Consider the following 23,484-nt stretch of genomic DNA (forward strand, 5'->3'; position numbering starts at 1 on the left):
AAATAAGACTGATCTTTTCTCTTAGGAAAACTTGGTTTAACATCTTTTCAGGTCTTCCTTTCTATATGTATTTCAAGGGACAAATATGGAGAGGCGATGACTTCACAGCAAACAGCAAAAATGCCCTTGGTGCCTGTAACCATCAGAAGAGATCATGATTGCTTAAGTGGGAGGAGGAAAATAGTAGGCATTTCTGCATTTTCTCTATGCCTGTGTTGGCAATGGGGTTTGATAAATCTCCTCTTTATACTGTGCATCTTCATTATTAAATATAGAAATTGAGGCAGAAACACTTCATAAACCTCACGCTGAATGGCTCATTCTTGGCTCAGGTTCCATTCACTAATGGGATATTGAGCAATCTACTTTTCAGGGAAATTTAGGCAAAATTTTGTTCTAATTTTATTTGGTTATCAATGACCAATTTATAAAGAAAAAATTTTTATTTTCTATTTTATGCTATTGAAATGTAAGGCTATCTCTACCTAATTTGTCTCAGAGACATCTCTTATATTTTCCTCCAAATCAGCTTTTCCTACATCTGTGCTGTTTACCTTTTAAGCTGTCTATTGAGAAGTTAAAAGAATTTTTAGTTTCTCTTTTTACAAATAAAGAATTATTAGAAAGAAACTAATCCCTTTTCCCTCATAAATTTCTGTAACAGTCAAATACAGAATAATATATCCAAAGGTAAATTTTCCTGACTTAGTTCTCTTCCACCTATATCCCTTCCTGATCAGGTATTCATCCATCCATTTAAAGACACATCTGCCCTCTCATCCAACCATCCAGGCGCTTATCTACCCATCCATCCATCTATCCATCTATTCGCCCTCCCACCTGCCTATCTAACTCTTTTACAGATCATGAAATGAAATTCAGAGTCAAAGAACTCATTTCCATTGGACTTGTCATTATTCTCCTCCTATCTCTGGCAGTTTTTTTTGTGTGTGTTTTTTTTTTTTTTTTTGGTTTTTGTTTGTCTGTTTGTTTGTTTTAGGTATTATTAGCCTTAGTAATGCATTTGTGGGAGAATACTTATGTTTTCGGATTACAATAGCTACTTTACACATGGCCGTTTACCAGTATATGAAGCTTACTGATTTTCTTAGGGAGAATAAAAAAGAAGTACATCATAAAATAACTTTGTATTTCATTTCCAAAATCTGTGGCTGTAAATAAAGCTTTGTTCGTTGAGCTTGAAGGGGAACCCCAGAGGACTGACTGGGAGCTCAGCGCTAAACAACAGACGGCTTGCCAAAGAGATGAATGCATTTCATTATCCTGAGCTTATTCCACAGGCATAATTAGAACTCCTTTGAGAAGTCAACTAATTATGTAATATCCAACAAAATATGTGAGGATTTCAATTTGGCATTAAGCAGAATCTATCAGGCTCTATTTTAATTTATGATTTCCTATTAGAAGGAAAGCAAACAGGACAAGTCATTTCCACAGCAATGGTTTCTGATGAGAACCACTGGATAATATAAAGATGGAGTATATATCTTCCCCTTGGGGCATCACTGGAGAAAACGCAGCTTAGATCAGCTGATATATTATTAGATGTCCCCGCTGTCCTACAGAAACACAGCTGCAGGTATATTATTTCTGGCTGGGACAACGGTAATGTGAGGGATCAGCAGAGACATCAAATGAACAACCTTTACTAGCTGGATCATTTTTTCCTTTCTATACATAGTGTGTATGAAGCAGGGTGATATGGTCTCAGCATAGAGGTTCCAGCTGAAGCTTCACTATGTCCCAGCCTATTGCCAGAACCTCCATCTCCAGCCATCTCTCCTTGCTGAGCTTTCACTCTGACCAGGAACTCCAGCAAACTTGCTGGCCTTACAGAGAAAGCACCAGCCTCAGGACCCTCCTGCTCAGCCTTTTTCCGTCTATAGGGGGTCTCACTTCCCAATACAGGCCTAGGCAATGGCTCTGACCTTTTTTTCCAGAAAGCAAGGTGAGGAAAATGACATTGCATAACTCTTCAAAGTGTATCCCAGCGAGTTTCTCACGTTTGTGTAAAGAAAGGCAAAAATGGAAAAACAAAGACATTTTTCAACAAGAGGAAAATGAGAAGCACAACCAAGCAGTTTCATTCGCAGGTAACTTATTAAACAAATGTGACTTTCCCTTCCAGAGCCCAAGTTACTCCTGGATAAATTAGCTTCAGATGATGCTTTCAAAATGGTAAGGAAGTAAGCAATCCAAATGCTACGTGACTGCCAAGCAGCCACAAATGGTTCAATAGGTTTTTGAAAATTTCTCATGACAGAATATTTTGGAAGATGTAGATATGGCTATTCTAGCACAGAAAGGCAAGAGTGGGCCTTTAGGATATTAAGAAACCACAAAGAAAAGGGATGGCTGACAGGTGGCATGGGGGCCACCACTGGCTTCTTGTGCAAGGAAGACACTGCTCGCTGGTCATAAACCTATCTGTTTTTGAGCCAGATGGGCCTTTGCAACACTTCCCAAGAGAGCACTGCAGAAAGCCACCTCCAGAGGCCCAGAGCTGGCCCGCAAAACAAAACCTCCTTGCCATTGCGGATTCGGCACAGACAGCTGGAGTTAATGAAAGAGTTAATGTGATTTTCCACTCTCCCCACTTGCTTTGAGGGACTCTGGTGAGAACTGGCCTGATCGAATCACCTTTAGGGAATGGAAAAATCTAACTCACCACACACATGAAGGCAAGCACAGAAAGGAATGCTGGAGATGAACCAAGGACAGGCTGAACATAACTGCACCATCAGGCTACAAGAAGGGAAAACACAGACTCGAGGAGAGAAAAAAAAGGTGGCAGTGAAGCTGCCATCTTCCTGTGTGTCGACGACCCTGTCTCTCACATGTCCAAATCCCCATCCTTGGGGTGTGGGGTTCGAGGCCTGGTGTGCACATGGCAAGGAGGGAGCTCAGCCCCCTTTCCCTTATGCATCTCACAGATGTGTCAGCCGGTATGAGTTAGCTGGGCAGTGACCACATTTTGGGGAGAAATCATCCATTGATTTATCACAAGGGGCATAAATCATAAATGCATTTAGTTGTCTTCATCGCCTTTCTTGTTATCCTGCCCCTCTGAAGTGAAATTAAGAGGCAGATGTATTATCTGGGATCAATTCCAGATCCCATTTGCGTTTTAAAAAAAAGAAATCCAGGAAGGATTTCACACAACTCTTCTGCCACAGGTTGATCAAAGTCTCAGCACCTTGAAGGCCAAGCCACCACCACACAGGTAACTCTGAGGGGCCTGGTGATGAGAGGGGTAGAACCACCGCCCACGCTAGCCCCTCAGCCCAGAGGGAGCTGAGGACAAAGGAGTTCCTGCACCGTCCCTAAATATAAACCAACCCTCTTTTTAGCTTACAGACATCATGGCCAACAGAGCTTCCTACATGAACTGGGCAGGTCATCGAGGAATTGGGAGAATAGCTGGCAGTCAGTCACAGCTGCAAATTTTAAAATTAAGTCAATGAAAAAACTGGCCACAGCAAAGGCAGAAAGGGGTCCTTCCAGAAAGGTCGGAAGGACTCCTTTCAAACACGTTTGCATTATCAGGTCTCAAGTTTCATCTAGGTCTTTTCAGGGGCCCTGCCTCATTCACTCCATTCTCCTTCCTCAAGAATTTTGTCCCATTTCTCTCCCTGTTTCTGTGGACTAAAGGTACTACCACACACCTTTTCTCATGGTTCTTTCAAGAAAACTAGGAAGGAACTACTATTAGTCAGGCAGGCCATTTTACAAATGAGAAGCTCAGAGAAATCGAGTGGCTCGCTTGAGGTCACACAGCTGAAGACTAAGTTGGACACTGAATTGAGTCTTTCTGTCCTTCAAAATAAGACTCTCTGGTTTTCTCCTAGTAATTCTCCTATTCTAAATCAACATTGAGAACAGATTCCTTTCCTGTCTCTTCTAAGTACTCTTACACGTCCCACCAAGCACATCTGCCACGTGGACCCGAACAGCACTGGATTTCAAAAAAGAAGTGCAGCCAAGCTCCTCGCCTTGGGGCACTGGGCAAGATCAGCACATGCTCTTGCTGCCTTGAAGCTAAGGGAGCAGCATAGGGTCAAGGCATGAAGGAGGTGAGGGCCTTTGGAGGATGAGGGACAGAGAGGGCCACCAATAATGTCCTAAAGGAACTCTTGGTTGTTTCTGACCAAGAGGACTTCCTGAACCCTTCAGATTTCTCTGACTTTGTGCCTAACCCCTGTTGGATGCCATGCTCAGTATTTACTCTATCAGGACTGGGGGAAACTTGCTTTAGACTTCTCTTTGTTTTGGTCAACATGCTTCATTTACCTCCCAGAGATCACAGGTAAGTCATTTGAGGGAGGATGTCAAGCCTCTTAACTGAAAGTTATTCCAGCCCTGCTAGCACGTGGTCTGTGTTCAGTCTGCAGTCACACACACACACATTCCCTCTTTCTCTCTCTCCTTCTCTCTCATATTAAGCAGCGATTCTGTGCCAATATATCAAGTGCTGGGTATACACTGGTGACCAACAGAGACATGGCATCCACTCTCATGGAGTTTACAGTGTGCAAAGAGTAAATCAAATAAACCTCAAAATGAATATCTAATTTAACTATAATTGATGATGTCAGTAAGGAAAATTGCAAGTACTATGAAAGCCTATAGCAGGAAGAGAAGTGGTAGTGTGGTAGGGGATGCATCACTAAAGAAATCGTGTTATATTTTTTAATATATATATAATACATACATATAAAACAGTTCAAATCAGAAGTCAAGCTGTAAGACGTCTGTGTGAGCCATATGCCTATTCCTTTACGAATTTCTTGAAGGCCTGGAGAGACCCTTATGTCAGATTTTTAACACCCTCAGTGAATCTATGGCAGCAACAAGGCAATTCTTAAGTGTTCTACCCAGAAGAGACAGAAGCAGAGAGACCACACCCCAGAACCTGCACCCCATCCCCTTCTGATGTCAGGGAGCCAGTTGTTGATCCCTAGCCTAAGACGACTCTCACTGGATTTTTTTTGAAGGAGGTCTAGAATTTTTTCAATGAGAAGAGATTATAGCAGGCCATTTCGTAAATCCAGAGGAAGGGTAAGGATCAGTATTTTTAGGAGGGTTAAGATAATTATTCTGAGAGGAGAAAACATATTTTAGTAAGTATCTCTTTGGCTCACACAGATATCCTTTCATTTCTAGTCTGAACTGGAATAATCTTCTTTGAAAATCTAAAACTATCACATTTTTTTGTCTCTGTCCCACTGAGGCACAGGAACATACCATGTAAAAGTAAAACTAAAATGATCTAAATCTTAAAAGCCCTAAAGTTTCCATGAGTCTGAGAATCAGATTTATAAAACCAAGGGTTGGGAGTGTCAAATATTTAGGCTTCGGACCCAAAAGGCATCAGACACTTGCCCCAGCCAGATTAACCCTCTCCAAATCACAGGGAACCTTGGAAATTCATTCCAGAGCCTGACGTGGCCCCAAGAGACATGAAGCCATTCAGCTAATCCTTGTACATCTCACTTTCGGTTTGTGTTCCAGCGAGGATTCCCACATGGGCCTCTTTGCTTTGCAGTGAGGCACGCCAGGCAGTGGGCTTCCTGTTGGACGGTTAACATGAATCTCATACATGTCTCCCCCAAAGAGGCACCATTAGTCACCACCATCAGCTGTTTAGTTTTTGAGATAGGAATCCCCAAGGAGTAAAGAGGATAGGACCAAATTTTATGGAACAGTGAACAACTAACCAAAGTCAACTTTAATGTGAAGATCTTGGGAGGGAGCAGAAAGGCTCTTGTGGGAGGCTCTGAGCAGAGAGAAGGGTCCAAAGTACAGGGCTGAAGTAATGGATCATAATCGCTAAGCCCTATAAATCTCCTCCCTTCATATGTGTTATAGAAGTGATTAAGGTAAAGGTAGTTGGGTGGATAACAGGTCAATGGCCAACATCATTTAACATTGGGAGCCTCGGATTTTATCCCCAGATGTTTGAGGAGGTAATACAAAGGTCAGCCTTTGGAGAATATTGGATTTCCCAAAATCTACTGGAAGAAAGAGCTTCACTTATGAGGGATAAAGGTGATTTCTCTACTAACAAAGTTAGCTAAAAAAGCAAAGGGCTCTTCTGTGATGAAGACCTAGCATCGTGGAATAAGCATGAAGCACCAGGAGATGCAAGGCTCAAAGTCTGGTTTGGTTGGGGAATCCTTCCTGTTGGGCTCTTGGGATTGAGTTCAAATGGTAGGTCATTCCTCTGTGCATACAGCACTAAAAACACAAGGCTGTTAGAGATCACTGTGGGGATACAGAAACCTTGCCTTAACTAAATCTACTTGTTCTTTCCTTCTTTCTACGAATGTTTCTTCAGCACCTACTATACATCCAGCACTGTGTCAAGTACTAAGCTGTGGGGGAGAACTAAATAGAAACTGATCTTGGGTCTACTGGAGAAGATAAATGTTGTGGAGAAAATTATACCAGTCACCAACCAGCACTGAATTCAGTGCTGCCAAGATGTCAAGTTGCTGGAAATTCCATGACCTAGAAGTCTTTCACCAAGTCCCTGGGCACTCTCTGCTTTCCAAAAGAAGCATGCCAGGGAAGCTCTAGGCAAGCTCTGTCCACTCCAGGGCCTCAGATTATGGCCAGGTGCTGGAGAGCAAGTTAAAGCTAGGGGCTTTGCAGCTGAGTTACTTTACCTGCTCTCAAGTCGGTTTCCTCACCTATAAAAGGGACGTACTATAAGCATCTATAAAGTGCTTCAAGGAACAAATATGATGCTCGCAATGTGCTCAGCTAAGTGCTGAGTAGCTTTCGCTCATTCCTTCCAATAAGGCTCCCTGAGCACATGCTGCATATTGGGCTCTTGGGGTACATATCGGCAAGAGACAGCGCATTCTGCTCTCACAGAGTTATGCTTCCAATGGTTGGGATAACAAACACAATTTACTTCCTTGATATGTTCATCTAATATATTACGAGATGAAAACTGCTATCGCTAGAAGGAAAGCATTAACTAAGATTGCTGGAGGTCAGGGCTGAGGGTAACTTTAAACCAGGCAGTCAGCATAGAACTCAGTGAAAAGGTGGTGTCTGGGCAAGGACGCAAAAAAAGTGAGAAGTGAGCCAATGTAGAAATCTGGGGCAAAGTGTCCCAGGCAGAGGAAACAGGAATTGTAGACCTCCAAAAGCGGCCATGTACCTAGCATGCCTAAAAGCAGTGGGCTGTGCAGAGGGCAGGAGGGGAGGGCAGTGGAGAATATGTTGGAATGAATAGACACCCATCAGGTCAGGCCTTGTCGGCCTCTCTTGGAATTTCACCCTAATCTCAGTAGGGAGGCAGTAGAGGTTTGGATGTTCATTGGCACAATTTTACTTTAGTTTCCAAAGTGTCTGGCTGCTGAATCGAGAACAAGCTTTAGAGTGACTACTTCTGATAAAACAGAACTGAGAATTTGGAAGAAATGTGATTTGATTCCAATTTACGTGCAGATGTAAGAGTGGTAGCAGCTGGAGAAGCACGGTTGGCTTCCAGGCCTACGAGCCACTGCCTCCGGCACACTGGGCACCTTTCCCAACAGCAAGTGTGTGTTCTGCCCTCTTCTCCATCCTGCCAAGTCACCCTCACTGGCCCATCATACAAAGGAAACACAGGAAAATGGGCGACAGCTCTCCAGGTGCGATGATGAATCCATGGGGCCAGTTTCCAGTTAGCAGGCACAGAGTCCCAGCTGGAAGAGCCCTCCATTTTCTTGGCCAAATGAGTTCATAGTCCATGGCCCCTCACAAACAGGTTGTTGTGCGGCTTCCCACCAAATCATCTGCAGAGGGAGTTTTACGAAGGGACCAAATGAGGTAACAAAGTAATTCAAGGTGGCTTAAGAGAAAACAAACCAAAAACAAACTCATAAATACAGACAACAGATTGGTGGTTACCATAAGGGAGGAAGGGTTAGGGAGGGTGAAAGGGGTAAATGGGGTCAAAGACATGGTGAAAGATAGAAACTAGACTTTTGGTGGTACGAACGCTACAGTGTACACAGATACAGAAATATAATGTTGTACACCTGAAACTTACCGATGTTATTAACCAATGCTACCTCAATAAAAAATTAAGTTAAAAAAACTGAATTAATTAATTAATTAATTATTAATTAATTAAGCTTAGGATGATATTTGCAAATTGGAAAAATAGAATTGAGCATTTATAAACCCACTCGACCAGCCACACCCATCCCCAAACCTGTTATGCCAAGTCATGTGCTCTTCCGTTTCAAAGGGTTACGAGCTGCCTGAGGACCTTTGCATGGATGCACTTGCCGAGCCTGGTCGAGGATCCCACAGACCACAATCTCTGCTCCATCACTAACATTCGCTGAGCACTTGCTGCCCCTAAAGACTTGCTAGACTCCGGCACTACTCATCTGTCCCAACGACCCTCCGAGGGCAGCATGGTTCTTGTACCCACCCTGTCATTTCCTAGATGAAGAAACTGAACACAGGGAGATTCCATCACTTGTCTAAAGACACACAGCTCAGAAATGGTAAAGGCTGGACACCTGCCCAGGCAGTCTGAGCCTGGGCCACCACTCCAGAAAAGTGATACCTAATATAAAAGCAACACTGCTTTTCAAATCTCCTTCTTATATTTCACTAATACGGACTGGTTGTTCCCCTGGATTGAGGAACATTAGCTCTTATGTATCATTAATTAATGATACTGAGTAGTCAAAAAGATCTCAGTATACTTTGCTAGGTGCCAGAAGTTCAGGTAAACAGGACAATGCATATATATCTATTCATGAAACAAGTAAAAGAAAAGGCCTGGAAATGTTTTTAAAATGAAGCTGAATATTTTAATCTCATAAGTCAACCAAGACACTGCATAAGATTAATTCATATTCAAGGATAAAAGAGTACTTTCCATTTCCACATCTGAAAAAATATTGCTACACCATCTTTAATTCATCCAGTGCAACTGCATTTTTACTGTAACAGTTAAATACAACAGCTATGGGAATGATTGGCAATCGTGGTGATGATGCTGATGACACAGCATCATGTGCTCCACCCGCTCGTGCCCAGCACTAAGCTTGGTAGCACATCATCATGTTTAATTCTGAACAGCATTGCAAGGTGTGTACAATCTGCCCCTTTTTACAAATGGGGGGAAACAGATTTGTCAGCATCCAGACACCACCCTCTTTCCATTAGATAGCACTGCTTCTTTGCCCCTACCCATTCCCTGAGAGCCCTACTCAACAGTCCCAGAGAAATAAAAACCCAGGAAACAAGAGCTTGACGTGTCATTAGCCTGCAAATAGTGCTGAACATATTCAGCAGGCTTCCACTTATTATTGGGTGTGCCAGCTAATAAGCTGATGTGCCTCAGCACCAGATCCACCAGGCTTGTGAGGCTGGGGTTGGGGCTCTGCTAACCACATTTCTGCTTTGCCAGCTCTTTCTGGCAGGGCTCTGCCACAAGGGTCACTAGGGGGAAGCTGCAAGGATGGAAGAAGAAGGGACTTGCTCCCTCCTGTTTGTTGCCTGTTGACTTTTTGCTCCCAGTGCCATCACTCTGGCAAGGCTTCTTCACCCTGCCAGGGATGGTTCATTCCAGCAGCAGTGAATGAAGCCAGTTTGTAGTTTTCCCGACACTCACAGAAACAGTTTCAACCTTTTCAGAAGCCCTAAGACTCCCTCCTCAAAAGCCTAGGTCTCAGCCCCACCGGACCCTCTTCTGGGCTCAGAAACCCCAGCATCTTTTAGCCAGGGTGTCCTCTTCTGAGGTCTGGGCCCCAGCCCCCCAAGTCCTCTCCTCTCAGCTTTTGAGTTTTACTAATCTCTTTCCTTCCCTGGTCCTCATGTGCCCTCCCACACCAGCCATAGGGGTGGCAACTGTTTCTTGAAGTTGCTACTTCCATGATACCCTAGACTTCTCTTTTTGCCCTTTCTGGTTAACAATTCTTAATAGTAAATTCTCTCATTAAAAAAACTGGCAGATTTCTGCCCCTGACTGGACCCTGCATGATCTACTGGGGACATAACCATTCCCAGTGGCACTTCTCAGAGTGCTTCGGCTGAGACAGTCTTTGCCAACCAAGCCATGGAGGGGCCACTAAAACCCTCATAACTCACAAAGTGTGATCTGTGAGCTGCTGTGCCTGCAGAGAATGGAATTCAGGAAACATTTTATACCAGTTCCCCCAAACCTCCATCCCTCAGTTGCACAGCACAGGTATGGAGAGTGTAATGTGACTAAAGATCAAAGCCCCCAGCTTCACAGCTATAGGCTCTGGGCAAGTGACTAAACCTCTCTAGGTCTGAGTCCCCTCACCTATAAGAAGAAATGTCAATAGGAGTGTCTACCTACAGAGCAGAGCTAAGAATCAAATGAGAGAAAGCAAGTGTTTGACTCTATGCCTAGCATGGGGCAAGAAGACTTCTCTGTACAGTGGCTTTTGACATCCATTTACTGGAGGACACTGAGGGGCCCACTGTCCCCCCACCTGCCTTTGGAAGACAGCAGTGCCTGGCCAGAGGCTGAGGCCAAGGCCGAGGCCCAACACTAAGCACACTAAAGAGAAACAGCATTTGCAGCAGCAAGGGAGGTGCCCGTGAGGCTGTCTTGAGTCCCTGCCGTGAAGTGATATTTCAACGGCTGGCAGCAGCAATGCATCAGTGAGCCTCGTTCCTAACTTGTCTCATCATGTTCTTGCCAGAGTCACAAGATGTCTAATACCAACAGAAGTAATTAAAAATAAACTGGGAGACGGCGAACCATTTCGACTCTCCCTTCAGCAGCAAGGGGAGCCCGCGTGAGCTCTCACCGCAGTGACTGAAAACGCCTTTTCCTGTCATATCGTTGACTGACCACGAGAAATGAATGTTCCTGCTGTGTTCCTAAGACAGCTTTAGGATTTATCACTCTGGAAAAAATACAGCAATGACACAAACTCACCCAAAACTTTCAGACCAAAATGTGACTTCAGTCGTGGAGGGAGAGAGAAGGAAAGGGAGGGATGGGACAGAGAAGGGTAACCACCCAACTGAGCCCTGAAGTAAAACAGAAATAAGAAAAGGGAATCTTGGCGCATTGACAGAAAGTTAAAGAAAAAAAAAGCCCACTCCATAGTCTCCCACTCAACTGAAATCAATTATGCTGATGCACATCAACAACAAAACTGCATTCACAGCCCAGGTCCATGCCTGGTACACTGACTCCCCGACAGTAGTTGAAGAGCTTCTAAAAACAATCAGTTCACGTGTCTCCCTGTTCAGGAGCCTCTGGACCCTGCCTGTCCTGCCAGCCTCCCCCATGACACTGCCCCTCACCGACCAGGCTCCAGCTGCCTGCTCTTACCCAGCTCCTCACACGCGCCCCACTTCTCCTCCTCAGGGCTTCTGAAAATACTGTTCCCTCTGTTCTTCCCCACCTTCAGTTTCTTTTATGTACATGTGCTCCCAGACAGGCCCCCCATGGCTACCCCATTCTCAGTGTGTGGCCTGTGCCTGTCTCCTTTGGGAGATTTATTATGGTTTCCAGTTAATTGGTCTTTTCGCTTGCTTTTTTTTTTTTATTGTTGTGTGTGTGTGTGTGTGTGCGCGCGCGCGCGTGTGATCTGTTTTCTGCTCCTTGGAGCTGCCATGTCAGCTCTATACCCCTGGGCTCTGGTACAATGGCCTGGGACACAGTGAGTCCTCAATAAAAATCCGTTGAATAAATTAGCCCCCATGTAGCTACTTGCACCCTCTACTTCCCTGTCATCCTCAAGCACCCATGTTCATCTGCCTCTATGAAGAGAGAAATGGAGCCAGAGTGGGGGGACGGGTTGAGACCCCCACCTCTACAAGTGGTTTGGCATTAACTCATTCCCCAGTGGTATGTGGCCTTCGGTAAGTCCCTTTTCTCAAAGGAAGGCAAACAAAATTCTTTATAAAATCATTTGAAAGTCAGAGAAGGAAACAGTGTAGTTGAAGAAAAAAAGAAAGAAGAAAAAATTCCTTCCTAATTATTTAAGATTAAGAGTTGGGTTCTTAAGAGAATAAGTGCTAACTATACTCGGAAACTCTGCTGCCTGAGTGGCCCACACCCCTCAGAAAAAGGATGGAGGGGTTCCAAACCTTTCTAAAACCGTTGCTTTTCTGCACCTCTGAGGCCCCAAAACTTGATGGGCTTGAGGCTTCAGCTTCCACATTAGGCCGAGGGAGGGAGGCCTGGGGCAAAACCCCCAAGAGTGCCCCTTCTTGGAGATGCAGGTGACACAGCTCAAAGGACAGTGATTTTCAACAGTGTCTGCAAAGGTACTCCAAAGCCAGGCCCCCAAACCATTCTGAGATCAAGGCCTTCTCTTTATCCCCAGACCAAGGGCTGCTTTGCTGTGTCCCTCCTTGCCATTCCTGCCAGGCCACTGAGCATCCTCCAAGGACCCTGAGCCCTGGTTGGCTCTTGCAGGGCATCACAACTACTGGACTCACGTTTATTCTAGAGATAACTAGTAACAAAACTCAGAGCACACATAACTGAAATAGCATTTGCCTTAGAAGTCCTCCTGGCCTCTTACAAGAGGAAACCATTTACTTACACCCAGACAGCCTCATCCTGACGCTGCACAACTACCCCCCTTTTACTCTCCGCCTGCAGTCCTGATGGGTCCTGAGATCCCCAATTCTCTGACATTCTGCAGACTCTCAAGCACTTTGGGTTGGGAAGGCCAAGGAAATGAACTTATTGTGCAGGTGACAGTGTGTGCGGGATGATAGTTCTTTTTCAGACCTAAGATCATTTTATTTAGTTTTTGTCTTCAGGATATCTTCATCCCATTAGGGGTACAGCCTCGGCATTCGAGGACTGGGTTGTCTTTTCAGCTCCACTAAACACTAGTTATGAAACCCTGAATCAGTTAAGTAACCTCTTGGTGCCTCAGTTTCCCCATCTGTGAAAAGGAGGTAATAATAGTACCTGCCTCATAGGGTTTCTGTGTGAATTAAATACACATAAAGTATTTAGAACAGTGCTTGACACTCAGCAGTTGATAAGAATAGCTCTCGTTAGTTTTGTTTTATATATCGAGGTATAGGAAACCAGTTTAAAGCATTCTCTTGTTGAGGCAGATTCTGTATCAAAGAAGTATATATTGAGCATCCTATTGTCACCTGCGTTTCTCATCACAGACCCAAGTGAAGGATAGTACAGGAACATTGAACAGGTACAGAAGGGTCACTGTATAATGCAAAGTAAGAGTTATGAATCCATGGCTAGGTCGATTCTGACTCCATTGTGATGGGCGTTCCACAGGTGCCACTGTATTTGAATTGAGAGAATCTGGTATCCTGGGTCTTGGTAATGTGGAAATCTGTTCTCTCCAGGGTGTCCCCTCTGTTACTCCAGTGACCTGAAAACTGTGACATTCTGTCGTGTGTCCATGTCACCACAAAATAGGGTTAAAGGGGCAGTTAGGATTAATATTTATGAAGATCCTATGTTGCTGGCACTGGTTATAGACCCAGGTTGGGTGCCTGAAGTTTGCTCTCCTTCTGCAACCCCATCACCATGCACTGTATCCCACCCCTGAGGGCAGCACTGTAGAAGGGAGAGGACAGAAAGGACTCATGGCAGAAAAGCCAAAGAGGTGGCTCCACATGTTGAAGATGAGATAACCCACAGCATAAAGGGAAGTATTTGCCATCGAGCCTCCCACTTCCTTCAGAACTTATCATGTAGCTGTTAGAGATTATTCAAGTAGAAAAGGCAATGAGAAGGTAGGGGAAAATTGCCACTACCTGAATTCAATCAATACATAGAATTCCAAGGGCATCTTAGTAACTTTTGACAATACACTAATTGATTCCTTTAGATCAGGGGTTGGCCAACATATTCTTAAAAGGCCAAATAGTTAAGTTTTTCAGGTTTTGTGGGCTACACAGTCTCTGTCACAACTATTCAACAGTAGACAACATATAAACAAATAGGTATGGCCGTGTTACAATAACACTTTATTTATGGACAGTAAAATTTGAATTTTATATAATTTTCACATGTCACAAAACATACTTTTTTTTTTTGGACCATTTAAAAATGTGCAAATCATTTATATCTCATAGGCCATACAAAGTAGGCAATGAGCCAGATTTGGTCCATGGCCCACAGTTTGCCAACCCTTTCTTTAAACCACTTATTTACTGTCTCTTACCTATCCACTCTGCATCAGGGGAAGTGATGATAAATTATACCATGACTTTTTTTTTAAGTTCAGTGGGAAGAACAACTACACAAATGGCAGGTATGACCATTTTTCTAATTTAAATGTAGACAGCTTTATTTCTTGAGCAGATCCTGGAATGAGTCCCTTTCATGTTGAGAAGTTCATATTTTATTCCAAGTGTGTAAGGGCTGCTGTTAAGCCACAAACCAATGAATATTAGGCAAAAGTAAATGACATCCAATAAATGAATAAATAGCTCCGCATTTCTGCTCTCAGAAATAAAATGATGGCAAGGGACACATTGCATAGGCAATCATGATGCTGCCTTCATAGACTCATAGTTAAATCACCAATAATGTATTCCTTCTTCCAAGCCATTTTAAAATGATTTATTAAGCAGTTGCCTTGAGCAAAGCCCTGGTTAGGTGGTAGATAGCTTTAAAAAATGACACCCGCAAGTGCTCCTCTGGCCTGTTCCCTATTTCCTCCTTTTCCTACTTTCTGGGAACCCGGCTGCCATACTGTAAGGAAGTCCAGGTTATTGTACTAAGGAAAGAGGACTCACAGTGTGGCCTGGGAGGATTAGACACCACCTGGGGAGAGAGGCCATTGTAAGGAAGGTGGCTTAGTCAAGCTTTCAGCTACATGCACCTTCATGAGAGACCCCATCGAAACCATGTGGAGCAGAATCATTACCCACTTAACCCACAGGCTGCAAGATATAACAAATTGTTATTTTTAAGCCACTAGGTTTACAGATGTTTTATAGTGTTGCTATAAGTGATCCTCTTTCCTTTCTACTTCTCCTTGCTTATTCTATTTTTTTTTATGTTGCTGCATAACATGTTACCACAAATGCCGTAGCTTAAATCAACACACATTTGTTATGTCACAGTTTCTTTGGGTCCAAAGTCTGGGTACAGCTTAGCTAAGTATTCTGTTCATGGTCTCACAAAGCTATAATCAAGGTGCTGACTGGGCTCTGTTTTTATCTGGTGGCCTACGGAAGACCCTACCTCTTACTCATTCAGATTGTTGGCACGATTCATTTCCTTGTGGCTATAAGATCGAGAGTCCAGCTTTTCGCTGACTATTGGCTGGAGGATGCCCTCAGGTCCTTGTCATATGGGCTTCTTCAAAGAGTCACTCACTTCTTCAAACTGGAAAGGAGAGTCTCTCTGCCCTCGGGGCGTGTTCAGTCCTTGTTTTAAGGGTTTCCAATTAAATGAGGCCCACTCACATTAATATTCCTTTTGATTAGCTTAAAATTAACTGACTTGAGACCTCAATTACATCTGCAAAGTACTCTCACCTTTACCATATTCTGTTATTGAGAAGCAGATCACACAGGTCCCACCCACACTCACAGTGAGAAGATTATACAGGGTGTTAACACCAGGGGGAAAGAATTATGACACTACTCTATGGTGTCAGTGCCATGTTTCTCAGTAGGGCTGGGATACGGTGCACAGTGGTGGGACTGTTCAGAGTATAGAATGTGTCTCAAGGACTAACCAAATCAATGAAGATGAAAGATAGGCCCAGAAGTAATTATAGTACTGGACATCAAGCTATGCTTGCTTACCTTATGACAATTCTGAGTTTGAAGTTTAGGGCCCAAATGAAAGATGGCCTGGAGGAGAAGAGGGAAAGCTTAGGGCAGCCCCAAGAGCAAGGAGCAAATTCCCACAGCTGGGTAATAAAAGAAACGCCTTGTGAAATAGCAAGTACTTATTAATCCAATCTCCATACCCATAGGCAGGTAAAGCATACGAGCACAGTGAGCTTAGAGGAAATGACAGAGTGGTGAGGGTCCTGGCCAGATAGATCATACACCTGCCATCTAAGGAAGCAGCCATTTCTCAGCGCCGGTCATTTTTGGTCACATGAGAATGTTAGCTCCAAAGCGCCAAGTGTATCTATTTATGAGGAAAACCAAAACTTTAAAATTTTATATACTATAACCAGATTTTTAAATGACAATCGGTAATTGGCTATACTTTAAACAAAGTATGGACCAAGAGACATACACCTATGCGCTGGATTAGACTGAGAGAACAGGTCCTTGTAAAGGTTCACAGAGGGAAACAAAAGTAGCAGAGCCCACAGAGTAACTGGACTCTATTCCTTAGACTATGTTTTATGGCAGTAGTTCCCCAGGTGTGGTTGCCCCACCAGTAGCATCTGCATCACCTGGGAACTTGTTAGAAATGCACATTCTCAGGCCCCACCAATCCCTACTGAGTTAGAAACACTAGGAGTGGAGTAAGCAATGATTGTTGGAATAAGCCCTCCAGATGGCTGATGCTCACTCAGGTTTGAGAAAGCCTGATTATAGGAATCAGGTTCTAGCCTTAAGATCATTTTTCCTTCGAAACCTATTTCCTGTTTCTATAATCTAGAAGATTACCAACTACAGCATGACAAAACCCTCTAGTAAATATCTAACATTCGAAATAATGAAGAGAGATGACTGCTTAGGCATTGCCCATCATCTCACTTTAACATAGAGCTAAATACATTGTGGTTTTATGCACATTTATTACATGCACCTTTACGGAGAAGTCATCAAGAAGAGAATATATCTGTATGTGTGTGTGTGTGTGTGTGTGTGTGTGTGTGTACACACACACACACATATATACATATGCGTGTGTGTATATATGCATATGAATGCTATGGAATATTCCAGAATGGAGCAGAAAGGAAAGGGACCCTGTTATTAATTTTTAATCATAGAAAAAGATGCTTTTACTACAGAAAATCTGCTTCTGCTTGATAATACTTTGTAAGTAGATGAAACTGTTTTGTGCAACGTTGAAATTTCCAGGACCCTGGTTCAAATTAATCCAAGGAAGCACCTGGCCTAAAGTCAATACTGTTTCTTTGGAAACATATGTTGAAATTTGTATTTTGTCTGAAGAATTATGACTCTGCAGACCTCATCCCATGCCTCTCCCTGCAAGAAAGGCCAGAATGTTTAAAAACAAACATTCTTGGGAAACTGCTATCCATCGAGAATCAGCAAGCCAGAGGGATTCACGTGATTCTGCATATAAAGACTCATGTGATAACACGTGTAGTGTTAATGGAGCTGCTTATGAAAAGTTCTCTTCATTTTCTTCTTTTATTTAAGATGGTCCTAAATAATTCAAAATATTCTTCAACATGCCATGAGATGTCATGGCATCTGTGAGCATTCTATTTGACTGTAAAATGTCTATGATCCTACTCATGTTTACTAGCACTGTGTGGCCTCCCCACCGAGCCCCTCAGTCACTCAGCCACCCCTACGTGTGCATTAGGTACTGGCCATGTGCCCAGCACTGGGCTGTAAGCTACCGGCACGAACATATACCAAGCACGTTCCTCCCTTCACATTACATACATATATCAGGAATTAATGCTGGCCTCTCTTCTGTCCCTGGAAATCACCACCTGAAATACTGTACCTAAAATCACCATGTCCAACAGTGAACAACCATCTTGTTCAGAGTTGGGTTCTTAAGTCAGTGTTTATAGTAGGAGTTGCATTCAGTCAAATTTATTCCTAGATATCCTTTAGACAGGTGCCATGTCAGAGTCCCACCTTCTATTAGTAAGTCCGGCACATCCAGCTTTTTCTCCAGCCTCAAAAGTGATGGCGTTTCTAAGGAGCATGTGTCCTCTTGGAAACCATGTTGTATAAAATGTATGTATCTTTAAAAACCAGACTCATACTCGGTAAGGTGAGATGCCTATGTTATCAGAGATGCATGGGGACCAAGAATGACTGAGAAATATGAAATAGCATCTCACATTCCCTCAAGGTACATGCTTTCTGGATTCAGCTGAGGGCACAGTTGTATTTGTCTTCTATTTCCTTTTGGCCAAGTGTATATGCCAATTCCCAGAAACTAAATATACAAAGTAGAAAAAGCAGATGGACTTGTTCTGGATGGCCTCACGCACCTATAGACACAGTCAGACTGAGGCCACTGGCACATGGAACTGACAAAGACCTTTGTGATATCCCCAGGTTAGTATTGCCTTCAACTGACCTCTTTTTCCTGCTGAAATTTCAACATTAAGTGATCACCAATTGCCCATCTTCAGTTGGGTTCTAAAGTCATGGAAAACATGAATTATAGGGTCACATCAGAGATTTTGATTCTGTAGGTGTAGAGTATGGTCCAAGTATCCATAATTTAGATCTCCCAAGGGAATTTAAAATGGCTAATATCTTGAGGAACCTCTGTGTTAAGGCACTTAAAAGGTACTCAAAATATTAATATCCATTATTGATAACCTAATATATGAGTTCAGGAGATAAATAAATGTCAACCAAGAAAGCAAATAAGTAACTAAAAGAGGGAACAAGCTTTGACCAGAGTAGAAAACAGCACTGGAGGGATAGAGAGAAGCTTCTGGGTGGTAATGAGGGTGCAAAGAGGAACTGTAGAAACACATAAACATAAAGGAGATGGCTGCAGGGCCACCAAGGCTGACTTTGCCATTTTATGGATGCTGGACCCACCAAGCAACTCTGGCTCTGTGGAAAAAAACAAAACAAAGAGAAGCGCTGCCCAAAACAGACATGTGCACTTCACAATGAATCTTTTCAACGAACACATTAAACATGTCTTTAGGAAAGCCTTAGTGTTCGATTTTGGTGAACCAAAAACACAAGGCTGAGAAACCATAGGTCATTATGAGATTAAATCTACATGGGGCACTTATCTGTGGACAATCTGGAGGTTACAATACAGTAAAGATTCTCCATGGACTGCACTTCATGGCTGGCATCAATATTAACTTACCTTTCGTTCTGGCCAGTTGTATTTTGCAAAGATCGTATCATAGGTGTCCACCGCCCCATCGGTGATAAGCATGATGGCCTGACTGCAGATGCTTCCTTGTCCTGTGTGATTGAACTGTGGAAAGAAATAAGTTCAAAATTAAAACACATCAGAGAACTTTGTAAATCTGAGAGACTTCAGAAGCACAAGGTCTTGGGCTTAGGAAGCCTCTCAAAATGAGGGGTCATCTGCATCACCAAAACAGAACCGACACAATGAGTCTTTCCCACGCATTTATTACCAAATTTCCTATCACAACTTGGAATGAAATATACACACACAGAGAAAGGATTTCTGAAATACACACACACAGGGTGGGAACTGAGATTCTAAGACACATAATCTCTTTTACCCTCAAGTGTGTACAGTGCTTCAGAATATAAGCCCAAAGGAGTTGGCATGAAGACCTTTTAGGAATACGCTATATGGGCAGCAGAACATGTACCAGGACACATCTCTTTCAAAATCTAAATGAGTCTGGTTTGAATGGATCGAATGGGTACAACTTGTACTATATGATAAAATCAAGGAGGTTTTAGACATGTAGAGCATGAAGTCAGGAACAAGATAATTTAGAACAGAAGCTTAAGCACCCTTTTTTAGGGTTTGTTTTAAATATGTATTTCTTAGCATGTAACATTTTGTATTGTTTATGTATGCTGAAATTTCAAGATTGAGCCCATTAGTGTGCAAAATCCTAAATTTTTTCAACTTTCAGTTTTATATAACATTTTTAAAAATCTCAGCCCTTATGAATGGTAGCTAGGGTGACCAGACTGCAGTTGCCAGAGCTTCATGTGCTTCCCTTGAATCAGGGTGAAGAATTCTCATAATGAATATTATTAATGCTATAATTCAAAGCAACATCATGTCCTTTCAAAACCCTACAATTACATGACAATGCCAAGGCATGGGAAACATGCAAAAAGCCTTTAACCTTCATAAGTGAAATGCTCTCCATTACAATCCATGAAGTTTATTCATTTATTCTAAAATTATTTACTAAGTGACCACATAGTGCTGGCAATGTAACAGACAAAAAAAAAAATCCCTTCCATTATGCAGTTCATACTATATTTAGGGATGTATAGACATCAAAATAAATAAGTAAGTTATGTTGTATATTTGATAATGGGTGATGCTAAGAGGAACAAAAGCAGAGAAAAGGAACAGGAAATGGGGACGGGGCAACTTTGGAAAAAATAGTCAGTGAAGACCTCATTGAAAAGGTGACATTTGAGTAATATCTGAAGGAGGTGAGTATCGAGGGGAAAGGCATTCTCGAGAGGGCAAACAAAACAGTATATGCTGGGCACTGAGTAAGAGCGTGCCCAGCATGATCATGAAACTGGGGAAGGATGGAGGCTGAGTTGGGATTTGCTGCTGCCTCCTAGTGAACCAGAGAGATGATAAAACATTTAAGTTGAAGTTTAATGTCAGTCTCTGAGCACTTAGAATTCATATGTGGAGTTTGAAATTGCCATAACTTGAGAAAATACTATAATTAACTGGATGGACGGATGGATGGATGGATGGATGGATGGATGGATGGATGGATGGATGGATAGATGGATGGACGGACTGATGGATGGATGGTTGGATGGGATGAATTGCCTTGTGGCCATATTGGGACAGAGCAAAACCAATTTAAAAGATGCATGGGATGCCATGGTATAGTAGAAGGCGCTCAGTCCCATACAGCACCATGAACTGTGTGCCAGAAGTAAGTTCTCTTTCAGAGTGTCTTTTTCTTCATGCATAAGATGGGAATATCATATTTTCATGGTTGCTACAACATAGGTTAAATGTTCATTATATGCTGGGCTACAAATATCAACTTAATCTTACCTAGCCTCTAAAGCAGATACTACCATATCTTCATTTTCCAGGTGGGAACACTGAGGCACAGGGAGATTAGCTAACTTTCCCAAGGTCACACAGCTACTATCTGTCATAGCTGGAATTTGAACCAAGACGTCCAACTACAGAATCTACCCCCAGATTCAGCACATTCTACGGCCTCCCAATAATAAGATAAAGGTCCTTGAGTAGATAGTGATACATGGTAGGGCTCCACAAATGTTCATTTACTTCTCCTTCCTTTTCCTCTCCAATCTTTCCAGGGTTCGAGAATCTCTTGGCAGTCACCAGGGCCATCACCCTGAGAATAAGTGTGTGCTTCTTAAATTTTGTTCCCTAGGCACTTGCCTCCCTAGCCTGGCTCTGGCAGCTACTCTTGTAACTCAGAGTGGACAGGTATCTTTGAATTAATGAGCAGAAATGGTTCATAACACAAATTAGTAGGTAGAAATACCTGAGAACTAAAGCCATTATACCACAAAGCTTTGTACATAACTACTATTCTACTATCTTTATTGACATAACTTATTGTTCCAGAAAACTCTTGCTGAAAAAGATTAAAATTACAAATAACTTTATTGCTTATTCCAAGAACTTCCTGAGAGACCCATCAGCTCAATAGAAAGCATCAAAGGACAATTCATACTCTAAGACTCTCTGAACTCTGACCTTAAAATCTTCCCCTTGTCGCATACACCAATCCTGCACTATAATATTCGGATTCTTACCTGGTGTTAACTAAGCCTCTTCCCTCTCCTCTACCCTGAAAGACCCAACCTCAACCAGAATTCATAGTCACAATAAATAACTCTGTCCTCGCCATACTGAGACACTCCAAAGATTCTATTGTCATAGTGCATTTTCTTCCTTACCGCTGTTAAAGAAGAAAAAACAGCCTTATAGCTTTGTCTTATCAACAGGTTGTTCTGAAGATGTTTGTGGGAGCCTGCATTTAACACAGCCTTTAAGTTACTAAATAAACCCATCAGCAGGCCTCTGAATAAAGGTTTTCTATACTTTAGGTCATGGAGGCTGCACAAGGGGAGAAAATCAGGGTGTCTTGGGGATGTTGTTCATGCAACTCATTTGAAAACATCCTAGAAAAACTCCTCCAAACAAAAGGCAAGGAAGAGGAGTAAATGATGATATCTGAATAATGCAGACTGCAAGAAGGAGCTGCCCAGAGCTGTTTATTCAAAAACATCACTTTCCTTTCTGGCTAGGTCCTTGGTATTCTCTGCAGCAATCTGCAGTTGGAGAATTTTGCAGAATGCAATTAAATTCAAATGCTTTGATGAGTAATATCTCTTCTCTTCATATTTATCTAGAACTTTTTTTATTGAATAGCAAGAGTGATGAAAGTGTTTTCCATAATAATAACAATGATAAGGGCCTGATGATGAACTACAATTAGCTCAGTGATTCATCAGTTAGCAGTGAACATTTCAATGCATCCTGACATTTAAAGCATTTGGTTGTGATTAACAGTCTTTGAAATGTCACCGAATTTTATTTAATTGGCTAAGAAAAATTTTTAAAAGGTAATCACTGCAAAGATCATATTCATCGCCAAAAAAGATAATTGCAGTTGTCACATAACAAGGTAGATGCTAACTACTGTAGCAAACTGGCTCTGTGTTCTTACAGAATCTAATGAATGCACCAGAGATCAATAGCCAGAAGGGCCTTAGAAGTTTATTTGAATGTTCCTTTCAAAGCTGTTTGTACAATAACTGCAAGCCTTTAAGTCATCCAAGCAAATACTGAAACTGAAATGCAGGTAATTGCAAAACAGAACCAACTTCATTTAGTTATAGTAACCTCTGAAACAGTCTAAGCTCCAGCCACAATCACAATTTCAAGTGTGTGTGTGTGTGTGTGAGAGAGAGAGAGAGAGAGAGAGAGAGAGAGAGACAGAGACAGAGACAGAGACAGAGAGACAGAGAGAATGTGTATTTCTGTGTTTTTAAAAAAATTATTTCTTACAAAGGTAGGTTTAATACAAAGGAAGAGAATTCTATCACTTAATGGTCATATTGGTGAAGTGGAAAATAGCTAAAGCCTCATTTTCATGGGAGATTAAACATCTCTGTGTTCTTTCAAAGTGTTTGGCTATTTAAAAGCCCAATGGCAAGAGATGGAACAGAAATGTTTCTCTCTATGGGGTAAATGTACATACAAAAAACTATGATGCCAAGTATCAACCAATCTCAAGCAGGGACATTTTGTAACATTTTTGTTTCTTCTGTTTCTTGCATTCCAGAATTTACATTGGGCCCATTACATTTTCTGATTGGCCAGGCCTCAGAGGGTTTTTACAGGAGAAGGCAGAGCAGGTAAATACATGGCAGGTCTCCCTGATTCAAAACTACTTCTCTCATCAGGATAAAAGGGAAAAAATCCTCCAAATATTGGTGATTTTTTCTGGATCTTAGGGGTGTTGGGAGTATAATCTACCCTCTTGGAGTATATAAAGATACTATGCCTGAAGGGATGCTTATTGAGCGGTGACTTTTATAAGATTCTAATCCTGAGGTTATGAAATGATATAAAGAGTTCCAGGGTCAATAAGTTTGAGTACTGGTATAAAC

General features: G+C 42.4%; 1 protein-coding gene across 4 annotated transcripts in view; it reads right to left on the reverse strand.

Moving 5' to 3' along the window:
- Positions 1 to 23,484, reverse strand: part of CACNA2D3 (calcium voltage-gated channel auxiliary subunit alpha2delta 3) — a 790,850-nt gene that overhangs the window by 348,480 nt on the left and 418,886 nt on the right. For all 4 annotated transcript variants that reach the window (XM_036219353.1, XM_036219351.1, XM_016156350.2 and 1 more), the window contains one exon: positions 18,995 to 19,108. In XM_036219353.1, the coding sequence (XP_036075246.1) occupies positions 18,995 to 19,108 (114 nt within the window). The remainder of the gene's footprint in view (positions 1 to 18,994; positions 19,109 to 23,484) is intronic.

The sequence above is a fragment of the Rousettus aegyptiacus genome, unplaced genomic scaffold (genome assembly GCF_014176215.1).
Source record: "Rousettus aegyptiacus isolate mRouAeg1 unplaced genomic scaffold, mRouAeg1.p scaffold_m13_p_4, whole genome shotgun sequence".
NCBI lineage: Eukaryota > Metazoa > Chordata > Mammalia > Chiroptera > Pteropodidae > Rousettus > Rousettus aegyptiacus.